General features: G+C 39.5%; 1 protein-coding gene across 2 annotated transcripts in view; it reads left to right on the forward strand.

Annotated features, from left to right (window-relative positions):
• NR4A3 (nuclear receptor subfamily 4 group A member 3) overlaps positions 1-21,691 on the forward strand; it is a 29,076-nt gene extending 7,385 nt beyond the window's left edge. For both annotated transcript variants that reach the window (XM_055705797.1, XM_005431977.3), the window contains 5 exons: positions 1,553-1,682; positions 2,649-2,821; positions 8,094-8,293; positions 9,498-9,676; positions 19,500-21,691. In XM_055705797.1, coding sequence (XP_055561772.1) covers positions 1,553-1,682; positions 2,649-2,821; positions 8,094-8,293; positions 9,498-9,676; positions 19,500-19,762 — 945 coding nt within the window. In that variant the 3' untranslated portion in view covers positions 19,763-21,691. The remainder of the gene's footprint in view (positions 1-1,552; positions 1,683-2,648; positions 2,822-8,093; positions 8,294-9,497; positions 9,677-19,499) is intronic.
• Positions 21,692-24,819: the final 3,128 nt, after the last annotated feature.

Consider the following 24,819-nt stretch of genomic DNA (forward strand, 5'->3'; position numbering starts at 1 on the left):
AAGGCTTTGCAGCTGAATAGCAACACAAATAACTCACGCATGGCAGTTTCTCAGTGGAAACTTTGTGCTTACATTTTTAAGAACGGAATACTCTCTTTTGCTCTTAGATATGGGTGCTTTGTAATTTCCTTGCAGAAAAATGATTTCAGATTGCAGTATTATTTTCAGAAATAGCTTGTTTTCAGTGAAGAACTTGGGATATACTTTCGGTGTGATGGTTCTGGGCAGCATGTTTAAGATTTGATGTGTTTGGGGTTGATTTGTTATGTTCCTTCCTGCAAAGACAGCAGTCATGCCCCTGTTCTGGTAAAAGATGGGAATAAAAATAGTCCAAAAATAGTTGGAGGGAGGGCTTACAAGATTTTTTTTTTTAATTGTAGACAGAGCTGCTAATGTTACTTAATAATAATCCTTCGACAACATGGTAAAATACCCATCTCCTATGTAACTCATTTGTTATTTAAATATAACTAGAAAAAGGAACACAAATGACCTGGAAATAGCAGCTCTTATGGGCCCGATCCAGCTCTTATGGGCCCGATCCTGCACCTGTGGAAATCAGTACCATATCCTTGATTTGGAGTAGTACCTAGATCTTATTCTGCAACATTAAACAGTTTTCAGCTCCAAAGTGCAATGAACAATATTTGCTGTGTCTTTTAAATTTAGTACATTGAGGCTGTTATTTGAAAAGGAACACAAATTACAAAATAATATTTATCCATTAATTTAATTGCAGTGAAAGATTTAATACTGAATGTTGAATTGATACATTTGTGCCTGCTCTGATGTCTTTCCTATTAATGCCTTGTTTTGGTGCTAAGTTTTTTATTGATGTATCTTTGATTTTGAGTATGGAAACACATAATACATTTTTGCATCAATATTTGTTACATTCTCTCAAGGCTTACCAGGTTTTTACAAATTTTAAATTTATTGTATGGTTTTAAGATCAATTTAAGGTTAGTTAAATGTATGTGACTACAGTATAATTCTGTGGGTTTTTTCCCCAGGTCAGGTTAGCTTTCCCAGAAATATTTCACTACATGTATTTTGTAGGGGTTTCTGGGTATTTTTATTTTTCTCCCTGATGATTTTAATGGCTAACCAAACCAGTTATTGTGGTATTTGACTAACAATAGTGATAGCAAGAGAAGTACATTGGAGATCATTTTGATTTTATTTTAATAAGGTCAGCAATAATCAAGGGAATGAACCAAGTAGAAAATTGTTCCCATAGGGGTATTAAGAGCGGAGATAATCTAATCCCCAAAGGTAGATGTGATGACCTGGTAATTTCAGATATGATTTTATCATTCAAAGTTGCCTGTCTCTAGAGACTTGCTTCAGAACAATCCTAGATGATTTTCATTGTCAGCAGCTAACACTAATAAAATTGTTTTTCCTGCAGGCTAGTGTGTTAGGAAATTAATTTTATCTAATTATATGAATTGCACTGTCGCTTTTCATGTTGTAATTAAAACACATTTTGTCAGGTTCTGAGTTGTTCAAGAAACAATCAGTTTACTATTTTTGTGTTGCATTTTCACAGAGAACAGTTCAGAAAAATGCAAAATATGTTTGTCTGGCAAACAAAAACTGTCCAGTGGACAAGAGACGTCGTAACAGATGCCAGTACTGCCGGTTTCAGAAGTGTCTCAGCGTCGGCATGGTTAAAGAAGGTAAGGACTATTGATATTATCGTCCTAGACACTGAAATACGATGTTTAATGAATCTGTGTGTATATGTGTGTGGACATGGATGCCTTTACAATTAATTTTACACTGATGGGATTCATAACTTACCCCCAAATATGTGTATTTATGTAATAATGTATTGATCTTCTTTTTTTCACCCATATTATCATATTTAGACTTTAGACCCCAGAGTTCAAGAACAGCAAGGTCACAAGAGGATAATTTGACACTGGACAAAATGTCTCCTTTATTAACTTTGAACATTGTTCGATAATGCTGTTGGCTTCCCTTGTTAGGTTACTGGGGGCTGCACTGGCTTGTGTGCATTTTGACATAGGATCTTGCCTCATTCCCATAAGCTGATTGTAAATATGCAATTAATTTAAATGGAAACCGGATCAACTCATTAGTCCCAATTCTGCAAATATTTAAGTATGTGAGTAATACTCTGTGAGCAGTCCCATTGCAAATAGTAACATGTACAATATAACCTATATAGCATGACCATATTTTTTCAAAGGCTTCAAGAAAGCTGGAATTACTTTGCATATATGACTCTGCCATTTAAAAGGTGCACCATTAGTAGGAACATTATAATATGTGTTTCACCTTCAGTTTTCTTTCAGCAGTAGAGTGAATTAGCGAGTGTGTGTGTGTGTGTGCGTGGGCACACATCCACAGGCACACAGATGTGCTGGAAACAAAGCATGAACACTGGGAACACAGCTGGGCTTTAAGTAAGCAGCTACATTGCTGCTTATGATCATAGGTCTGATGCAATTTTGGTATCGTTTGTGTTCCTTTGCAATCAAAGGCATCGGGAGCATGTGCTGAAAATGGAGATGCTCTTATTTTTCCTGGTCTGGCCACCGCAAGAAAAGCAGGTGTTCATTCTGAACTGTCATTTGCTGGTTTCTTCACAACTGATTCCCTTCTTATTTTTTACCTAGTCGTCCGTACCGACAGCCTGAAAGGGAGAAGAGGTCGGCTGCCTTCCAAACCAAAGAGCCCCTTACAACAAGAACCCTCTCAGCCCTCCCCGCCTTCTCCTCCCATCAGCATGATGAACGCCCTCGTACGAGCTTTAACCGACTCCACACCCAGGGAACTTGACTATTCAAGAGTATGTCTCACTTTTTTTTGCCTGTTTGTTTTCCACATAGAAATGATTTGCAAAATGCATCTCTACTTACCAGTTGTTCTGCTAAAATTGAATTAAATGTGAAATTTGGATGAGGGTAGAAATTTGTCCGGCCAGCCATGTCTTTTCATGGTAGGTGGATGATGAGGAGCAAGAAGGTGCAGTAGAAATTACTGTTAGTAACTATTCATCATGAGGATCTCAATCACAGTGTTAACTGCTGTATATTCCATGGGTGAGTGACAGCAAAAATGCATGGATAAGTAGAGCATTCTTCCTGCAAAAGGCTGTGCCAAAACACTAGAAGTTACAATACAATCAATTAATCTACCAGATTCAGGAGCCGTGCTCCTACATCCAGTATCTTAATTTCCAGGTTCTGAAGGCTAAAATCTAATAGCACTTCCCTAATATTCATCCTAATAATAACTGGATGGATAAGGCCATTTCTATTGACATCAGTAGGAATTTTGCCATTATTTAAATGGGACCAGGGTCTGGCTTTGAATACTCCGGTATGACTATTTCTTCAGTAAAATTCACATTTGTAAAACAAACCTTTAAAAATTAAAATTCTAAAAAATTATCTCAGCAAAGCTTTACCAGCTTGTTCTCTAATCTATCATATTCACCATTTAAATATTCATGGAATATTTTGAAAGCTTAAAACCCTGTTCTATAGTTATTAAAATACAGCATTGGGGTGGCTTGTTAAATACATTTTTAGGCAGGTTGATATAGGAAAAGAAAAAAATACAGCTGAGGAAAAACAAGATCAAATTCCTTCCCCTTAATGAAATATGATTAAATCAGAGACTGTAAAAAACTACAGCTGTACTCAGAGAACATCTACATTGACCATTTATCACTTGTTGCTAAGTAATATTTAATACTAAAACATATTTCATTTTAATTATATAAAAATTACATTATTCTATTTTAAACTATACTTACATGTCATTTAGCTATTTTAAGCATACTGTAGCATCTTTTCTTCAAGCTAATCTGTAAGTTTACAATCATATAATTTTCCCAATTATTATTAAGAATCTAGCTGTTCAGTATCTGACAGCCTTTTAGGGGGAGAATGCATTAGCCATATTTACACGTATGTTAAGTTACCCAGAATGTCTCAGGGGGTCATTCTGCAAATACCGAGGTGTGTGATGAGCTGTGCTCTTTGACAGAAATCTGCTGGGTTCCACAGAATTGCAGGCATATAATAGCCCAGGCCATGAAAGTGGTATCTAACCTTGTGTACTTATTTATTTATAGATATAAAGTTCTTCTGTATTTACAAAAAAACTGAATGAAAGCTGTGTATTTTTATGTGACTTTTTTCTTTGTCCTGCAGTAATTATTTCTTCTTTAATGAAAACAGTCCATAGATCTAACTGTTGAACAGTTCTGTTGGATGTTACAGGAAGCATATGATTGACAGTAAATTAATTTAGTCTTGGTAGCTGAAAGATTAAGTGTGATTGTCTTTTAGGACATATTAATATCTAAGTTTTTCTTTAGAATAAAATATGTAATAGTCTGTTATGCTCAGCAGTACTGAAAAGACAAAAATATGCTAGAAGAAATGAATAAGTTCTTATGTTTTTCATAAAGCATACTTACTTTGAAAAGTTAAGGGAGATCAGAAACAAACTATGTAAAAACTGAGATTACCTAAATGAAATATGCTGTAAACACACTGCAATGCTAAAAAAAACCCTTTGAAGAATAAACCTGCACCCGTAAAGACTAATTTATGGCATGTTCGGTTAGGCTGTGACCCTGCTGAGCACCACAAATGGATAGGTAGGGAAATCTGGCTTTGCAGTCCGTCCTAACACTTCTGCAGGCAAGACCTCAATATTTAGAATGGTCTTCATGTTTACAAGCTGTAATGTCTTGACTGTCTTAAAAATACTGATAAGAGTTTCAGAGAGGAATGGGTACCCCTTCGCGCTAAAAAACCCTATACACACAAAAAAAGGCCAAAACCCAACCCCAAAAATAAATTACATAAGCTATGAATTTTCAACCAAAACAAGGTTGGAACCAGTTCTGTTCAGAACATGGCTACTTTTCACTTCAGCACTGGTTTTAACTTACCAGTCCACAGCAATGGTATATTTAGGTACTTGGTTTCAAAAAGCAATTACTAGGAAGAGAATTTGGTTTGTGAACTCCTTAAAGGCCAAGGGCCGCAGTCTGGTCTCACACCTGTTTTACTGGTACAATTCCACTCCTAAGTAAGCAAGATGAGAAACAGACACTAAATCTCGCTGTCCTTACTCATGCAGAATAGCCACCAACTTAAATAGAAATGTTGCCTTTTTGGAAGGAGAGTGCAGCATTTAGGTAATAATATTCCCCCTACCACCCCCCCACCCCCCTTCCCCAGCCACAAATTAAAGCAAATATTGGGGCTTTTGGAAAAACAAGCGTAGCTCCTTGTCTGCGCAGAGGAGTTACTGTCAGGCTTTTGCAGCTGTAACAGCTGATGGAGATCTGATGAAAGCAGGCAAGGGGTAGAGTTATGTTGTGCTATCAGGCTTCCCAGCATCAGCCGTTCTGAATCTCTTTAGATATACCATACAAGTTAATGTTGCTTCCTACACGTGCAGCCCCCTCCTTGAGTAACAGTTGGGTTTAATGTAATTTCCAAGGGAGCTCTGAGTGAGGGAGGAAAGGCAGAGCTTTTTCTTCTGGTTTTCTCCTGGTGTGACTCCAGTTTGTACAGGGCAGGTTAAGAAGTGCAGATCAGAGCCTTTCCATACTGTGGCCTCCTGACCAAGGGCAGACTTACCAGCTGTCTCGGTTGGAAGTTAGGTCAAATATCACCTTTTCTCAAAGAAATAGCCACAGAAAAAAGCCACAGATTTTGGTGCATGAAACAGAACCATATGTAATGATTATGGTTACTTATATACTTGTAAGTCTGTTACAAGTAAATAATACTTTATTTTAGCTATTCTTTGTAAGTGCTTACTCTTTGTAGTAAGCAGTGACATTGCAGCAGCTAAAAATTACACAATTGCATAAATTTTTTTACCTTTCCTCTAAAATTGCTCTTATGGGATAAGCTATAACAACAAATACAGGTTATATATTTTTTAAATGCATTTAATTAAGTGCCCCACATGGGCTGTACTGTAGCATTGACAGTTACGTGACATAATGCAGCATTCAGCTTCATTAGAAAATGTTAAAACTTTGCCTTACTTTTGCCAAAGGAATGTTTTATAAATACTTGGAACAAACTAATACCTGGCATAATTATGCTGACTTGTGATGAGTTATATTTAGAATGAACTTAGGGTAGTATCTTTTTTCTTTTCCTTTTCTCTTCCTTCCTCTTCACTGCCTAAAGGATCAAGAATGTGTTTTGCCTTAACAGTACCTATGGTGAGGCAGGAGTTCCCAGCAGCCTGTTTGGTTTCACCATGTAGAAAGGAGTTATAGTGAGCCCTGTGCAGCAAAGCACATCTCCCAGAGCCAAGATGCACACTGTCATGGCTTGCTCTGCAGCTTCATTTTAAGAGGGTTCAGAATATACAAGGCCTCTGAAAAACTGTATGATAATTTGCCACCCACTAATCACCCCAGTGCATCTTGCTGCAGTCCAGTGCCAGGAGTAGTTAATTCATACTGGTTGAACATCCTCAAGTGCTCCACGCAGATGGGGGACTGAGCACGTAAATGGTGCAGCATACTGCTGCTCCCCATCCTTTCTGTATTTTGGCCTCTGTGTGCTTCACTGTCACAGGATCCTTCAGAGTAGCTGGGGCAGAATTTGTCTCCACATAAACTTTATAAGAGGGATCGCATGTGTTTCACTAGCTGACCAGGCATGTGAGCTGGAGTTTACCATGAGAAACTCGTGCAGCTAGTGTTGGGTAGGCAGAACCCAGAGTTATTCAGGGTAGCACCAGTACCCCAGATATGGCCAGAGGTCTCCAGGATTGCTGTGGTTCTCCAGGAAGTCAGCGACTCTGACACTGTGTCCGTCGTCCCTTACCTACCACCAGCAACCAGCTCCAACTAGGACAGGCAGAGTACAGGACACCTACTCGAGAAGTTCTGCTTGCCGCCTCCCTCTCTTTCCTGCGTTCAGGTGACTTTTGGGTTGCAGTTAGGAGCTTGGGTGGTATCTGCAGCCCAAGTGGCATACCTGTAATTAGGTCCTCCCAGGCTGCCAGTCCACTGTTACTGATTGGGAAAGAGATGTGGGTCTTTCTGCTTCCACTCTGGCTTGGGGAGTTGCTAGGAAGCCCTTTAGGCTGATGGGCTCAAACCCTAACTGCGTGTAGAAAGTTGTTCCCAAAGGGTGTGCACACTTCTTTCAGCCATGGGGACCATCCCAACCTTGCCTGGGCTGAGTCCCAGAGAGAGGGTGCATATGAAATCTCTCCCAGAAATAACCCACCAGATGTCTGATGATGAGGATGTTACAATAAATGCCAAATTATTCAGTTCCTGCTCAGAAACGCAGCAGCACTTTCCAAGTGTAGAATCGGACTAAGCCACGAAAGCTCCTGTTGTATTTTCTGCCAAGAGAGAGAGAGAGCAATGTCACGGGAGTGACAAGGATCCACTGGTGAGGAAGTAGGAGATAGCGGGGAGGGAGCTTTCAGAGGGTCATGGGAAAGCTGAGCCTGTCGAATGGTTGTCTGGAAGAGTTATGGCCGCATAAGCAGGATAATAGGTTCTCCTGGACCCTAAATGCTTCTCTTTGAAGGATAAGAGGTGATATGGGGCAGCTGTTTTACTTTGAACCAATTCTGTATTCAAATGAAGCAATGCTGCATGTGTCAGATAAAACGTGATTTATCTTACATGGCTCTATCACTGTCAGATAAAATGCGGTTTGAGAGGTTTTGGAAGAAATTGTGTTTTGGACATACTGAGACAAATTCATCAATGGGAAAAGTGTTTAATTGTAGTAAGTTAAATAGTATTCCTCCTCTAGTATGATGGAAATTATGCTACCCACCAGGTTCCTGTTTCTGTTTACTAATAGCATATAGGTACTTGTAACGTGATAAACAATTTCTATATACGTGGAAATATTTTTGCAATATACATCTGAATAGCAAAATGCCTGCAGGTAGTCGAATGGGTAGATAGATGTAGACCTACTTACTATGATAATAATACCAGCTTTGCCACAGAAGGAAATGTTGTTGGGCAAGTAACACCGTATGTTTCACAGAATGCCCTTAAATGCATATAACCTTGCTTTCTGTGGCTTTCATTTTAGTACTGTTCCACTGATCAGGCCGCTGCAGGCACAGATGCAGAACATGTACAACAGTTCTATAATCTTCTGACTGCCTCCATTGACATAACTAGAGGCTGGGCAGAAAAAATCCCAGGATTTACTGACCTCCCAAAAGAAGATCAGACATTACTCATAGAATCAGCTTTTTTGGAGCTGTTTGTACTAAGACTCTCCATCAGGTAACTATTTATTTCATTTCCTCTTGAGCTGATGTGAAAAATCATCCATCAAAATATTTTTAAGGAATAAATGTGGTGCTATCTTTGAACAGTGTCAATTGTGCCAAAAAACCCACAAAACATCAGCAATGTCTGTATCCAAAGGATATGGTGTTTAATTTGTTTTATGCTCCAGGAAAACCAAGAAAGTGACTTAAAAGGAGAGCATAGGTCTCGCTAATGTGTTTCTTTTTATTTGATATACCGCATCCTCTTCTTCCATAGTAATCGAAATTGATCCTCAGGTACTATTTGAGCAAGCTTGCTTTGTACTCATCAGCATAAACTATAGAAGAGCATCTTCAGTATGAAAGTTTTTTCCTTTTCCTCCTTCTTTTGTGCATGCACATCATTGCCATCTGTTTTTGAAAGGGATGAAGCAGATTTAAGATCTTGTTCATATCGTTTTTCTTATTAATACTAAGTCATTTAATGGAGTGAGAAGTCGTTTGTCAGTCTAGCACTAGTTAATACACTTTACCAGAACCACTTCCAGGCATTGGGAAAATCCCAGACCGGTGATTTGAATTTTGCCCTTGTTTCTTTAGGATGAAAATGACCTTTGCATGCGTTTTTTAACAGGGATTTTGGCAGTGGGGAGGGGAAGGAGAGGAGAGTTTGGCTGTAATCTCTCTCTTGCACACAGGTTTTCATATAAAAGAGTTTATGACATTATGTATATTGTGGTGCATTATTGCACGTATTTTCCATTGTTTTTTCCTTATGAATTTTTACAATCTGAAAAATGCAGATGAGACGAAGAAAATGCAGAGTTGCAGAATCTCTTCTTTCTCCAGCTTTTACTAGTTTTGTATTTCAAAATGCGCTCACTTAATATTTCTTTGGTTCAAGCATACAGTATTTAATGTAAAATGTCTTCTCTGTTTATGCCTTTGGGCAGGACCAAAATCTTAACTAATTAGACAGTCTACACCACATGCTACAGCTAACCTCAGGCTTATAACTCTACCAAGTAAGCAATCATAGAAGCTTGTTTGTTGTACTTTGGCCCCAAGGGAGAAGCATATTGTCAAACGTGAATGCCCACATATGTCTCAGGATAATATGCTTTGGATTTTAAATGACAGACACTTCAATATTGGTTATGCATTTTGCTATAAAGTAGAAGATGCATTTATAATTTTTTGAATTATTTTTATTTGAGGTCTGATACTGCTGAGGATAAGTTTGTATTCTGCAATGGACTCGTGCTTCATAGACTTCAGTGCCTTCGTGGATTTGGGGAGTGGCTCGACTCTATTAAAGACTTTTCCTTAAACTTAAAGAGCCTTAACCTTGATATCCCAGCCTTAGCAAGTTTATCAGCTCTAACTATGATTACAGGTAAGTGCTCCTTTGTTAATAGAAACCTTCAGACTAGTGCTTTGCTTTAATGTAGATTCAAGCAATTTCAGGTAACTTAGCTATATTCAGGGTAAAGAGTATGAATTTTATGCATTGGAATGACCATGCTGAAATTGTGGACTGACATTAGGCTGTTAGATACCCCTATTAAAATGAAATCTGTTTCTTCACCGTTTCATTGTTTTCCTGGACTAGCCTCTAGAAAGCAAACTGCTTCCAAGCAAATTGTGTAGCGCCTACAAAAATGTTCAAAATACTTGCTGAATTCCCTGAAAAGCCTAATGAAATGACCAGAGCTAGGTCTTCTGTGTAGCAATACTAATATCGAGGTAGCTTGAGAGCTAGAAGTTATACAGCTCATCTCTCAGCAAGATAGCTAGACCAGAAAGTGCTTCACAAGGGCAGGCAGGCTGTTTCTGGTAGCCAAGCTACTGCGGGTATTTCATTTACTGCTTTTTTGAGAGAGAAAATTGGAGAGGTCAGTAAGAAAAAAATCCTCTTCTGCATTTGTATAAAAGCTTTTGGGTGTGCATGTGACTGTATCACCCCTTCTGGCTGCTGGGGTGAACGGCAGGAACTAATGTTGGAATCTGCCAAATCCGGCCAGCAAGTACAAAATGGGGAAGCATAACCTTATGAAGTCTAATTTTCTCATTCCTGAAACAACAAAACCTCTTGAAGTACACACTGCATGCCTTGGTCTTCTTGCAATTGAAGAGGCACGGCTGATGGAAGCAGGAAGGGAGCAAGGGAGTCTGACAACCATACAGCAGAAGTCAGAGCAGCAGTCATTTCTACAGAGAACCTCACACTAATTTCAGAAAAGCTGGTAGTGCAGCTGTGTCGTTAGTGTGAGACAGGGCTTCAGTGTGCCTTGAGCTGGACCTTACCAGGGATGCTGTAAGTTCCACTGGGATGGATATTGATTTCCTTCTGCATTTCAGGTATGCACCAGTTTGCAGGCAGTGGCCTCAACAATATCAGCTGCAGTCTTCATTTTACCTAGGATGAGATGATGCTAGGGAAGCACTGAGATAAAACGTTCAGTGGCAAATGTGAAAAATAAAATTGGCCAATTCCTGCTGGCATTTTTAGAGCCAAGACTTTGGCATTAGAATTTGCATGTTACGCTTCCTCCCTGCATTTTGGTGAAGGGTTAGTGTATGTGTGTAACTCTTTGTTTCTTAAGAAGAGTATTTTCAGGTGTTTGAGTAATTTCTGTTCGTTTCTTCTGCAGGTGTAAAGGGTACTTTAAGGTCCAGGTTCTAGTTTCTTTGATAAAATGCTTAAGTCCAGAATAACTCATTGGAGTTGTTTTGTTCTGTATGAAAAATTTTCAAAAGGAGTGATATGTTAAAATGAGAAAGAAGATACCAACCTTATTTTTTTACTCCTGTATATAATATAAACATCCACTGACATGTGTTCAAGCATACTTACATATATATATTATAAATACATATATATGTATGTATGTATATACATACCTATGTACCTATATAATACATATCTGTATGCCTATGCATTTAGATATCTATAAACCAAGGACAGATGCTGTCTCTCTCCATATATGTTTACATACAGGCACATAAGCTCACACATACATAGCACATATCATTAATTTCGTTTATTTACTATATATTAGATGTGTCTTTTTTAGATAGACACAGATAGCTTGTTCTTGATTTATCTTCCTGGGGACTGAGAGGTTGCAGGTCAATGAACAGGATCCTAGCAAGCTGTCTAAGCGAATATAGAAAAAGCTATTGTATAGAAGGAAAAGTTACTCTCCTTACAAACCCATGCCCTGATTTAATATGATAATTCTTTGTTCAGTTAGACACTGTTTGCTTGCCCTTACATGACGAGTCAAAGTTGTCCAGTGGCTGGCTTAGGTCATCCTAAGATATTTAGTGGAAAAAGCTTCCAATTCGTAAAAACTCACATTTCTTCCTTACCTTGATAATAATCCTTTCAGGAGTTGACTATATTGTGCTGGTCTTCCCAAAATTTCTAAACAAATGGAAGTAACGGTTGCCCTTAAAAGGAGACCATTTCTGTCCATAAAAGCTTTAAGGTTTTCTGCATTTGTCAAGTTTTTCTTGATTTTCTTACTTTTATGAGATGGTGCTTAAAATCAAAGTCGTTTTCTGCTTATTCTTTTATTTCATGAGGCCAGTATATCTCTGCTGATTTGCTCTTAAGGACAGAGTATACTTTCATGCGATCTAAGTTAGACCAAAGCTCCTGTGTCTACTGATCTATATTCACAGTTTCAGATCTCCAAGGTCAGCTAGCTAACTTAGGGACTCAGCCAGAAATTTGGTCACCTGAAAATGGATGGTATTGCATAATGAACAATATTTAAAAAAACCCAAACAAACCTGAAAGAGGAAACTAGGTAATTATGGCTAAGAGAGCACTGCAGCACAAAGTGCTGGTGGACAGGGTTCTTTTGAGACTTTCTCAGTGATAGTATATTGAAATTCTATGTTCAGGAAAGCCTTGAGATTTGCCTCTGGTGTGGCATCCCATGAGAAGTGTCTTCATGTCTTCTCCCTACAGTTTGAGTATGACAAGCCATGTGCTAATTTTCAGCTGGTCCCGCCAAAAGAGAAAAAATAATAAAGTTTAGAAATCAGAAATCTGTTGAACATTTTTAAGCATTGTTTTGAGGCATGATTTAGGTTTAGGTGGGTCTTTGAGGGGCCATTGCTCTCTGAAGAAGGTACCCTTTCCTCCTGGAATGGACTGTTGGAGGCAATGGGTAGTTAGCAAACCCTGGTGCAAATCCTTTTTGTGAGTCAGAGCAAAAGAGAGTGACCTTTTCCAGGTACATAAGATATCTGACTACTGAGTATCACTGTCTTTTGTGTTGAGGCCATTGGACGTATTTCATGCGCTGCAGAATGGCTGTTGTATATGATGATCTGGGAACAAGCTGGTGCTCAGAGAGACACCCAAGGCCCAGTCTCTGGTCTGATTCCAACAGGAAGGGAATCTGACCGTGAATCTCCCATGTCCCAGATGGATAGCCCTGTTACTGGGCTGCAAGCTAGGACAGAGCAGGAAAGCTCTGTTTTGTGAATCTGCTTGTTCACTTTTATTAGCAACACTGCAAAACTGAAGTGCTGGCTTGAGCAAGATTTTCTTCATTATTACACAAATTGCTCCAGTTTTTATTTTGCATGAGTCAACTTGTCATGACTTGATGGTTCAACCAAAAAAGGAAAAAGACAACAACCCAGTGTTCTGTAATAGTCATAGCTTGTTTTAATACTGTACAACATCATAGGTAGCACCAAATTCAAGAATTGGCTCTCTGGGTAAGGAAAAAAACTCCTGGGAATAAAGACCTGTTTGTTCTTCTTGATTTCATGAGTGCTCTCCACAGCCTGAGCAAAGATGTGCTCTTAGAAAACAAACCCTCTTGTATAATAGTCATTGGCAGTATTGCTGAAGGAGAAAAGAGAAGTCGCTGCTCTCTTTCAAATATTCTCCGTTCTGCAAGACAGACAGGGAAAACTGACATCTGTCTCCCAGTGAAGGAAGAGGGAATAAATGTAAAAATTAGTGTTGGAGATTAAAAGGCATTCCACTGTTCCCAGTGTCCCAAGGTACTGAAGGCTGATCTCCCATTTGGGGATGTCAAGTCGACTCCCCAGTAACAGCCCCAGTAGCTCCAGTGCCCTTTAACTAACTCAGCTGACTTGTTTGGAGCTGAAAAGCTCCACAGCTGCAGGTCACAGCATTGGATACATAGTTATAGGCATGTATGACCATTCATTCTGTTTGGTAATTTTGAAGAGAACAACAGGAGACTTAGTGAGTATCATAATACTTGCTAATTCACTGCTTACTATGAGTAAAACTAAAGGTATGCACAACAAAATAAACAGGAAAAGATTTTGTAATATTTTGCATTGTATAATCCATTAGAAAGTCCATATATCTGTGCTTTTTCTGTTTATTTTATGCTTTCTTGGAGTTTACAGTATGTTGCCTAGAAGGATAAGCATCATGTCAGATTGCTGCTGCATTTTCAAGTCCTTTCAAATAGGATATCAGCTTGAAAGAGCACCCAGAATGAAAGAAGTATATCTGGTTTATTGTGAGCGGCTTGCGAACAGTTAACTTAAAACTCTGCAATGCCAAAACACATTTTTTTTCCTTAAAGTACTCCTTTAGGATCTTCCTCTGTCTGTGTCTCTTCTCTTTTTTTACTTCCTTCAGTTGGTTAAGAAGGGCTGGACCCAGCTTCCTCCGGAGCACATCAGTGGTTCACTAAACATCAGCCAGAAGAAAGTAGTTAGGAAGCAACACATGACGCTCGCCCCACATCCCCATGAGAGCAAGAAATCGGTTCTGTCCTGTTCTTTTTCTTTGGATCACTTATTCTGTTGGGATGTAGGATCTAATGAGCTAAAGAAGAGTGCCAAAATGTAAAGAAAATGCTGGTCATCTTGGGACAAATTCTGTCCTTAGATCCAGATGGGTGATTTCTATCAGTTCAGTGTGTGGCATGGTCACAAGGGTTCCTGCAAAACCACTCGATGCTGGACTGGATAGTGTTGATGATAAAGCTTTGCAGAGTAGACCAGATATTAGCTCGTATTAGTTTTGAAAATGCTTCCTTAACTTCCCAAATGACCATTTATAATGCTCTGTTGTACAGTTTTTTCTAACAGTGTGAAAATATAAAGACTGAGAATCCAATGCAGATCATCTCAAGGGCACACTCTAATTTAGCCTCAAGTTTCTGCCTGCTCTAAAACTGCTGGTATTTTTTCTCTCTTTCATTGATGTGCTTTTCTTCTCGGCCTCTTCCTTTCTCTATCCACATCAAAATATTATTGTTTTACCCACTTGACACTCTCAGTGGGATGCTGCCGAGTACAGAGCATTCTAGCCCTCATTCAGCCAAGCTCTTTCAGCATATGTTTTATTTTAAGTGTGTTACAGACCAGCCCAGACCCACTGTATGTATCAGGCTTATTCACACTCTTAAAGCTTCGTTAGACTGGCACCAGAACATTGAAGAATATTCTGAGGTTTCAATTAATTTTAAGTTTGTGTTTGTCTTCCTGCTGTTGGGCTTTCCATTCTAGTTTACAAACACAATTTTTAGCACCATCAGTCATACCAAGAAGTGGTAATGAGTCCAGCCTGGCTACAAAGGGTCTGGCTGCTGCAGTTCCCTTCTGAACATGAATTTGTCGAGGCTCACCTACTCTTCAGCAGCAGATATCCTTCAGTCCTGTTGCCAGGATCTTCCAGAGTGGGTGCTTCGTGTGCTGGGTCTACATACAAGCAGGTGGCAGACTGGAGGAGTGTAGGAGAGCCAGTTATATAAAAAAAACCCACAAACCCTCCAGATTGCATTGTCTGCCTTCCTCCTGCCACTTTGCTGAGGGAAATACTGTCAGCATCAAAGTGAAGTACTCACTCCTTCTCCACTCCCACCCTTTTGCTGAGGCAAGAACTCTTCCCTTCTACAGCAACCAGCAGTCTGTGTTATTTTGTGGTTTTCTTAAAGGAGGGAACAAACTTATGATGTCCTGTGTGGTTATTCAGCTCATCTGACTTTAGGTACCTTGCACAGCTGGTGGAGAATACAGGGCACCTCCAGAAGATGAGTCATCCATCTAAAATTGTAACCATCTTTTTAAAAAGCCCATCCTTCCACTGATGTTAGGAGGAGCTTGAGAAGTCTCCGCTCCTAGCTTGGGCACCCTTGCGAAGTGCCTGAGAGTCAGGCAGGATGAATATGGGCCACATTGCAACAGGAAAGGAGACGCTTGGATCTGCTGAGTTGCAATCTTGCTGTGTCACAGAGTGTGCGTGAGACAATCAAAAAGCTATAGGCAACTGAGCCTTGTGTTTGTCTGCGTTACAGACGGGGAAGGGGATTGTGAAGGGGGAAGGAGAAAATCAGGTAACTATATTGAAACTGAGACAATCAAGAGGCCTATTTTAAGTCTGCAGCATAAAACTGTTGCGTTTCTGGTCAGACTGACACCTCAGGAGGAATTAAGGCTAAAACTGACCCACCGTGACACAGAGCACAAAGCTCAAGGGTCTTTGAGGTGCTCAAGGGTCTTTGAGGTACTCAAGGCCTTTGAAATACTTGGGCTCCTCAGGAGTTGTTTCTCATTCAGGTAGTGCTCGGTCTGCCTAGCCCTGGCATAATCTACCCTGTGTCAGAGATTAGGGAAAGAAGAACTAGCACAGCTGGTGATGGGTTTTCCTGCTCTTTTGCTTTCTTCCTATCAAGTTTTTGCTGATCAGCATAATTCTAGCACAGAATTGCACTGAGATTCCTGGGAAGAGGGGAAAGGTGTAAAACACTTGCTGCATTCAGTTTGCCAGGATGAGCTGCTAAGTTTGCAGAGCTCTAGAGGCAAGATTTACAATGAATCATTTTGACAGGCTTATGGAGAGCATCTTTGCCATAAATCACCACTTTTCGTGCAAAAGTCAATGGTATCCTGAAACACAAGCTGAGAAAACCTATATTCACTTTACCCAAGCCTTTTTAATTGTCATTGTAAGAAAGTCTGAATATAATAATATTTACATGTTTCCTCGATCAGTTAGAGATAAGCTGCCAGTTTTGACTAGCTGTCCTTCTTGGGATAAATCTTGGCCTTATCATTCCCATGTGGATAAAAACACCCGTTGGAAGACGGTGAACAATTAGAGGCCATTGGCTTCAGCGCCAGTGCACACACTTACCACAGGTGCCTCGTGCTGCTCCCTTTAGGCTGAGTAAGACTGTGGGCCTGTCTCTGTGAAAATGGGTCTGGCCACGTGGAATAGGCAAGAAAATGTGCTTCCTGCTATTCAAATCCTATTAAATTGAAATCTTTTTGTAAATTAGACCCGACTCCTGAAGTCTACCGAACAGAGGAGCTGTTTCTTACACAAGTACGTTCCTCCGAAACTAGTTGGATGCTAACACCAGAGACCGCGGTGGCAGTGCCAGCGCATCCAGTGCCCTTTACTGGCAGAAGGGACTTTGACTTTCTATGGGTCCATAAGGGATGCCTTAGGGATTGGAGACTGAAAACCCCTGAGGCAGTTCCAGTCATGAGGAATTACCTTTGCAGAGATTTGCAAGTAGCAAAGGCCATTGCGTGGCAATTCATGCGGGAGAGGAAGTTTGGTTTATCAGAGACTGCTTTAATATTGTAGCACCAGAGAGCAGCTTAAGGATGGGGTATCTCTTAATTCTGAATTTCCATGATTTTTTTATGTAAAGTAAGGCTACTAATATTATAATCTTTGCACATATTGTGTTTTTCATTGGTATGTTTCATGGCTAGCCGCCAAAGGTACGATTTGTTCATGAAACCTTCTGAACTTGTCAGCGTGAGACAAAGACTGTTTAGTTCTGGCTGGAAATGTTAACGGTGCTGCTGTACGCTCCAGAGCCAGAGATAATTTTTGGTACTCTGCACCCAGGTACACCGCTACTGAGGTGCTGGTTTAAAAATGTGCTCCAGTCAGGTTTTGGATCCATTCTAGTATTTCAGTTCCTTAGAATTACAAAGACATTTTCACTTACATAGCCAGGAAAAAACCTTAAAACAGATTAAAAGATGGGAACTCTTCAAAGACTGCAAGATTAATTTAATGTCCTGCAGATTCTCTCAGTAGGCTAGTGGTAAAAAAAAAAACAACAAAACCCTACAGCTTTTCAAACCTGTATAAAATATTTATCCACCCAGGTTTTTAATGGCAGAATCTGCCTAAGTATTTACTCACAGTGACCTGTATAGTTAAGGCTTATGTAATTACACTATACACCATTTGCTGGAAAGTCTTTAAATATTCATTGACTCCTCGTGTTTTAATGTAAACAAGGCACTTAGAATACCTACAGTTTTTAATTCCTGCAAGGTGAAAAAGATGTCCAAAGCAGATGTTACTGCTTGGATGAGTGTTGCTCTGAAGCAACAGGGCAGATTGATGGTACTTAAATGCTATACCACAGTATCTTCCAGCCTGAGACGTACACGTCTGCACATCTCTCATCCCAAACTAGTATTCTTCAGCAGCTAGCTCTGCCTAAGTAACTAAAGCTGAAAGAAGTGTAAAATGGGTGCATATCAGTCGAAAAACAGACCTCTACATTTCTGACTGCCTTCATTGAATCCCTTCTGTTCTATTGGAACATCTAGTCAAAACAGGTGGTAAGGGGAGGCAGCAAGGAGTTCATATACACATGCCTGGGCAAGGCACCACTGTGCCTTGTGAAGACATTACACCTGCTTCTGGAAGTAAAGAAAACTGTACTCTTTCACTGTTCATTAGGGGATGGACAGAGAAAGTGTCTATTGCTTGCCCCCTTGGAGTAGAGGAGTAAGACTTGGGGGCAATGGGCAGCCCGTGGCTGCCAGGGATAGGGGAGAGGGCCAGGGAAGGCAGATGACTTCAAATGCATCAGACACAAGAACTGCCAAAATTAGTCCTCATCTGCTGCTGACACTGCTTTTATATGTCTAGTGGATTAAAATTAATTTAACCTGCGTTTTCTTAGACTGCCTTATCTGGTATAATTCTGTTTCATGTGTAAATTACTATGACTTTGCTGTGAAGCGAGTTCATACTTACCTGTGAATTTCAAAGTCAAAGGCAAATCAAAACATCACAAAATTATTTGAGATTCTTGTTCTGAAATGTTATATTAATTTATCCACTAAATCTTGATAGTGAACAACACAACATTCTTTCCCCATGTACCTGTGAAGAGCCTGCTCTTAATGAATCACTAATCTGACGCATTCCGCTTATACTTAAAGAACTGTGGATGTGTTTAACATCGTTTTAGTATTTTAAAAGGCTAATTGAAGCTGGGGACAAACCCCAGCTCCCCTTTTAGGAATGCTGAGGTTTTTGTGATGGATAACCCAGCAGCCTTTCCACTTGAGGCATTGCTTACACAAAGCAAAACAGTTAACTTCCAGGCTTCTTTTATCTTAGACCTTCTAAAAATGAATAAACTAAAAAGCAGCAGCTGATGAAAATAACAAAGGGTGGTAAGGTGCCTTTAGTTTCTTATAACAGTGTCTGCAAATTCCTGGTGGAATTCTAGGCCGGACGCTGATGGAGCTGGCTAAGGATATCGATCGCCACTTGAATTCACTGAATAAATAATGGTTGCCATAGTTATAGAGCATTCACAACTGGTGGGGAAGCACGGAAATCTCCAAAACACCTCCTGTGATAGTTTTGCTGGAAAATCACCCAATTAATTCTGTCTCATATCATGAAAATTATGCAGGATACACAGGATGCTTGGCCTCCTTGTACTAGAATTTCAATCATAATTGAGCGTCTCTGCCACCCATTTTAGCAGCTAAAGAGAAAAGGGCACTTGCCTTCTCTTACTTTGCATGTCAGAAAGGTTAGCTGACATGGGGTCACACAATCATAGAACGGTTTGGGTTGGAAGGGACCATAAAGATCATCTAGTTCCAACCTCCCTGCCATGGGCAGGGACACCTTCCACTCAATCAGGTTGCTCAAAGCCCCACCTTCAGCACTTCCAGGGATGGGGCATCCACAATTTCCCTGGGCAACCTGGTCCAGTGTCTCACCACCCTCACGGTAAAGAATCGTAGAATGGTTTGGGTTGAAAGGGACCTTAGCGTATAACCCCAGCTGTTTTGAGAAATCTTATACTTCCACAGCACTTTTTGCTTTGAGTACCAGGATATGAATTTGGATTACACTGAAGAAAACGAGTTCTTTCAATTCGTGGTAGGGATGCTGATGTGTTTTTTCTCTTGCTTTGCAGAACGACATGGATTAAAAGAACCAAAGAAAGTGGAAGAGCTATGCAACAAGATCACAAGCAGTTTGAAAGATCACTTAACTTTCAGTTGCCAAAACAAAGGACAACCGCTTGAGTCTGCAGAGCCGAAGGTACTGGGTGTTCTGGCTGATTTGCGTTCTCTCTGCACACTGGGACTGCAGCGCATCTTTTACCTGAAACTGGAAGATTTGGTGCCAGCCCCTTCCATTATCGACAGGCTGTTTCTGGACACCTTACCCTTCTGAGTCAAACCACCCTCCTGAAAGGCAAATGCCCACCAGAGCAGGCAAACGGATCGTGACTTACAGCTAACATTTCTGCCCTCACTTAACAGAAAAGCAGCTCCGAGTCTAAAATGAGGTCTTTTCTGGCGCTTTGTCCTTACAACCTGAGGCCTGAAACTTACTGGCTTACTGGTTTGGGGTTGTGTTCTTTGTTTTCTTTTGTGTGATTTGGGTTTTTTAAACAGCTAATATGGCACTTTTGGACAATGCTATCCCAGCAGCAGTAAAAGGTTAACATGACTGTTTTAAATCTGTTGTTTAACACCTCATGGTATATGAGGAATAAAATTGTAGAAGCTGTGTTTGAAAACAAGAACAGCAAATAGTTGTTTGCCAGGGTAGTATGTATTTTGTGAGGATACCTTTAGCATACTTCCTGCATCAAGGGCACATACATCAGCACAATCTAAACAAAAAATTCACTTTTTTAGCAAAGTACATTCAATTGAACATTTCATACAAATCAAATATAGCAAAATGACAATGGCTGTTAGCTCCCATGTTCAAGTGCAATTTTTTAAAGTGCTGTCTTACCAAGTCTCGTTTATTAACTAATTTATTTTACTATGAAAACAAACGGAAGAAATCAAGTGAGAAAATTACATGCACTAACTTACCTGACAGAGTTTTCCAAACTTGATTCCATGTAGCGTGACTTATTGACAGATGTATGTGGAAGACACGGGAGCAATTGTGCCTCAGTTGTTCCTTAGCTAAGGAAACCCGCGTAAGTAGTGATTGGAGCATACAGGGTCAGCATCAGGGATAGGTCAGTTCCAGACTTCTAACATAAGTGACTAGTTAGTAAACAGACAGAAGATGGTTTTCAAGAACAAGCAAGTCTTGTAAAATAGTATGAATGTAAGTGCTAGGAAGGATATAGTGGGCTGCGTTTAAACATTCCGTGTTCGTACTTCTTTTTGTATGTTTATACTGTTGATGCCATATTAATATGAAATAATTTGTCGCATAGTGTCTTTATTTGTATAAATGTTTGTATGCATGGTATATTGTAATGGCTTTGCCTGTATTTATTGCAATGACTGCCAGCTCATGGGAGCCCTGTTACACACGATAACTAAATGGGGTGTTCACACTGACTCAGATACACCAGTTGGAAAACTATATACATATATATAATGTGTATATATATATATGTATATACCTATATTTGTGTGCGTGTGTGTGTGTGCGCGTGTCTTTTTATTAACCATTTGTATATAAAATATCTTGTCAAATCACAAGCAGAGTTATTTTACAGTTTATTTGCAGTGACTTCTAAGGCAGTACTGTTTAGCACTTTGATATTAAAATCTTGCTCATGTTTTGCTAAATTCAAATAATATTTAAGAAGTTTAGTTCTAAAAAACTTTATATGCACTGTATTAAGTCAAAATTTTGTTGGTCATTTTGCTAAGGAAATTTTTGAATGTCAACCTGATGTCACTGTATCTTTTGTTAGCTTTAAACATTCTAGCTTTTGTCTTTTTTTAAACTATGCTGTTTATATGGAAATTAAATTATACAATCAAACAGATGCCAAATGAATTGCCTAATTGCTGCAAAGGATAACCCAGATATTGAGTCACTGTATGGTTTTCAAATAGTAATCTGGTATTTTATCACTTAACTATGTTTGGATGTGCTTTTATGAAAAAATTATTCTTATATCAAGATTTATAGTAGTGTCAATAGGGAAACAGACTTCTAATCACTATAGTTAATATTTCCAGTTTACCTGCAGATAATATTTGGAAAAGTATTGCTTTTTGTATTGACTTTTAAGCTTATGTGCAAACATAATAGCATAATTAAATATCAGAGAAGCTAATGTTTCTTGTAGGTTGCTGTAACAAGCCTGACCAGCAAGACAAATATATTTTGACTGAATTTGCTTTTGTATATACTAAATATATATATATACATATATATATACACTCACACACATGTGCGCATACAAAAACATACAGACACAAAATCCAGAACTATGTTTACTTTTGTCCTTTTGTGTAAGACACAAAGTCCCTTGAGAAATTACTTTTATCTGGGGACAAATCCTGCCAGGTGCTGAGCACCAGCCAGAGGAGGGCTTGCAGGCACTTCTTGTGAGTGGGCCCTTACAAAGAATTTTCAGGCAAATCAGCATAGTGCAGTAAAATTGCTTTTTCGTTGAGCAAGGTTTATTTATTAAGTAGAATGTGAGTGGGAGGTAGCAGGTCCAGAGCCCCCGTGTGAGATTTCACGTAGCCAGTGTCCTCCAGTCTTCCATAGATAGTCTTAACTGTGATACTCTCCCAAATCCCGTCATCTGTGGAATTGTCCTTCATGTCATCTTCAGACTGATCCCAGAGTACAACCAGTGACACGTCACAGTGGCAAAAGAAAGAGTTAACGCAGAATAAATCTACTTTTCTTAGAGCTCTCTCAGTGTGAACATGCCTTTGTCTAGGCAGAATTCAGGAATATATCAGGTGTTAAGGGAGAGTGCCTTGCTTTTATTTCAGACAACAGTGTTTCGAGAGTTTCTTCACTCCGCTAACCGCAGTACTTTTTTCTTTTTCTTTTTTTTTTTTTTTTGGTGGTGTTAACCTGTGGGTTGAAAGAAATGCTCTTGTACATATACAATGTAAATTAAAATTATTAAATTGAATAACATTTTTTTCAGAGGCCACATGTGTGTTGAATAAGTATGCTTAATTCTGTTAAAATCTGATGTGAATTTTTTATCATTTATAAAACATTAAAAAAGTTGTCTACTTGAGTCTTAAAAGTGGAAAAATTGGTGAAGCATGCTTAAGAACACTGGCAATTTAATGGCTAGTCTTTTGATTAAAATAGCTTTTGTATAAATACACTAAGACCGGCAGTATCTGGTTACACAATCTCAGATATTGGGAGCTGGACCATGGTTGTCCCAGAGGCTGAACCACACACAGTCCAGAGCAGAGAGACTTACCTGCCCCTCGCTGTACTTCTACACGCCAGGAAGGGACTGCAATTAACTCGCAGATGATGACATCCACAAGGGAGGGAGGGCATGGCTATAGGGCTCGTGGACCCATAGCACCTATGTCTGGCTAGAAAGAGGCCAGAGCTCTAATCCCATCTTCTGCCCCTTTGTGTCAGTAAATTCTGGTAAGACATCGCTTCAGCAGGCACCTGCAGCATTTTCTTTAAATGTGCATGCAATTCCTCTCCTTACTGTGCCTTTGCTTTGCAGGAGGGATCCTTTATCCCCTGCCAGACAAAACTGTTTGGCTGCAAATGCGTTTTCAACAAATGCAGTTTTGAGAGGCATCTGATACTATTCCAGGTATCACCATCAATACTGATGGCTCTGGCACACCTCCACAAGAGCTGTTCTGCAGGAACTGCTCAGCTGGAAGTTCCATTAAATGATGAGCTGTGGCGAGCTGCAGCATCAGCAGCTCCTTTGGAAATGCTGCAAAACAAAAGCTCAAACTTTTCCAAATTATTTGTTGCTTTTTTCCTATGCCTTATTTTAAAAATTAAACCATGAACCCTAGAATTGTTAATGATAATGACAATGATTTTTGCTTAATGGTCCTGTTAGGCAAAACATGCAGATCTTGTGACCAGCCTGTACCAGGGTCTGAATTTTCACCCAACAAGACAAAGCTTATCCTCACTGAACTCACAAGTATCTCAATTTGTAATCACTTCAGGGGCCATAAGCTGTGTCCTTAGACATGAGAACAGAACTGTGTCCTGATCTAAATCACCTGCACTTGTGTCCTTACGTGTGCCTTTCGTGCCGATACTCCTAAAGCACACCAGTGCCAGAGTCCTTGTGAGGGGCTGTGACGCCTGATGATCGACTCTGGCAGTGGAAGGTTGGGCTGAGTCAGGAATATCATAGAGGCTTCCTCTACTAGAGACCATCCTTGGACAGAGGCTGGCACCAAGGCACCCCAAAATGAACAACTAACTAGAGGTGAGTCAAATCTCTTTCTACACCTTCCCTACTTTTACTTTTCGAATTCAGGTTCATTTGTCTAATATACAAAGCTAAAACTTCAGTAATGTTGCAGAAAGGAAGGAGGGAGAGAGGGGTTTAATTGCATAAAATTAAGCATGGCTCTGACAAAAATTGGCAACTCCCTCTATGGACACCATGAAACACGTCCTTTGATTAATTATTTGTATTATAGCAACACCTAGAGGCCACAACAGAGATGAGGACCCCGTTTTGCTAGCTACCCTGATCAGCACCTCTAGCACCCACCCAGGAGAAGCTCCAGTCCAAATAGACAGAAAGGAGCAACACAACAAAAAAGGAGTGCCATGCCCAAGGGCATACAGCATTTCAGTCACAGAGCTGGGAATAAAAACTTTTGTTTACTGAGCTTGTGTCCAGTGAATGCTCTTAATTTGTTTTCCTTTTCTTTCCCTGGGCAATTTATGCTGCCACTGTATTGAATTTTATGCAAACATGATAAAAGCACTGAAAAATTCAAAATAGTCCCTGTATTCAAACTGATCTTGTTTATCCTGCATATATAAGTCATCCATGAGATTATTCAAAATCCTGGTCAATCACATGTTTGGAACTAAGCTGAGATACAAGCTAGATAGTATTTAAAAAAAAGATATTTTTCTGTTCCTTAGTAAATTAATGAAATTGACCATTAGAAATATTGTAAGATACAGATTAAACAGTAGTTACTAATGGATAAAAATACTAACTTTTAAAAATGCCAAACTATTGATGCAGTAATTGAATAATTGGGGAGTCAATTAATCAAATTCTTAGCAGCAGATGACATATTTAAGAAATGTATTCCAGACCCACATTTTGTGAGAATTACCAATACAGTGATTTTTCAAATAAAAGAAAAAGAAACTTGTTTACCATATGGAAACACTTTTAGCAATTTTTCTTCTGTTTTCTTTTTTAACATTAGACAAACTTTACTTTTATATTCATAATATGGAATGTTCTGGCTGGATTTGGTTACAGAAGAAGTTTGAATACATGAAGTTGTGACATGGCTGTG

This window comes from Falco cherrug, chromosome 3 (genome assembly GCF_023634085.1).
Source record: "Falco cherrug isolate bFalChe1 chromosome 3, bFalChe1.pri, whole genome shotgun sequence".
NCBI lineage: Eukaryota > Metazoa > Chordata > Aves > Falconiformes > Falconidae > Falco > Falco cherrug.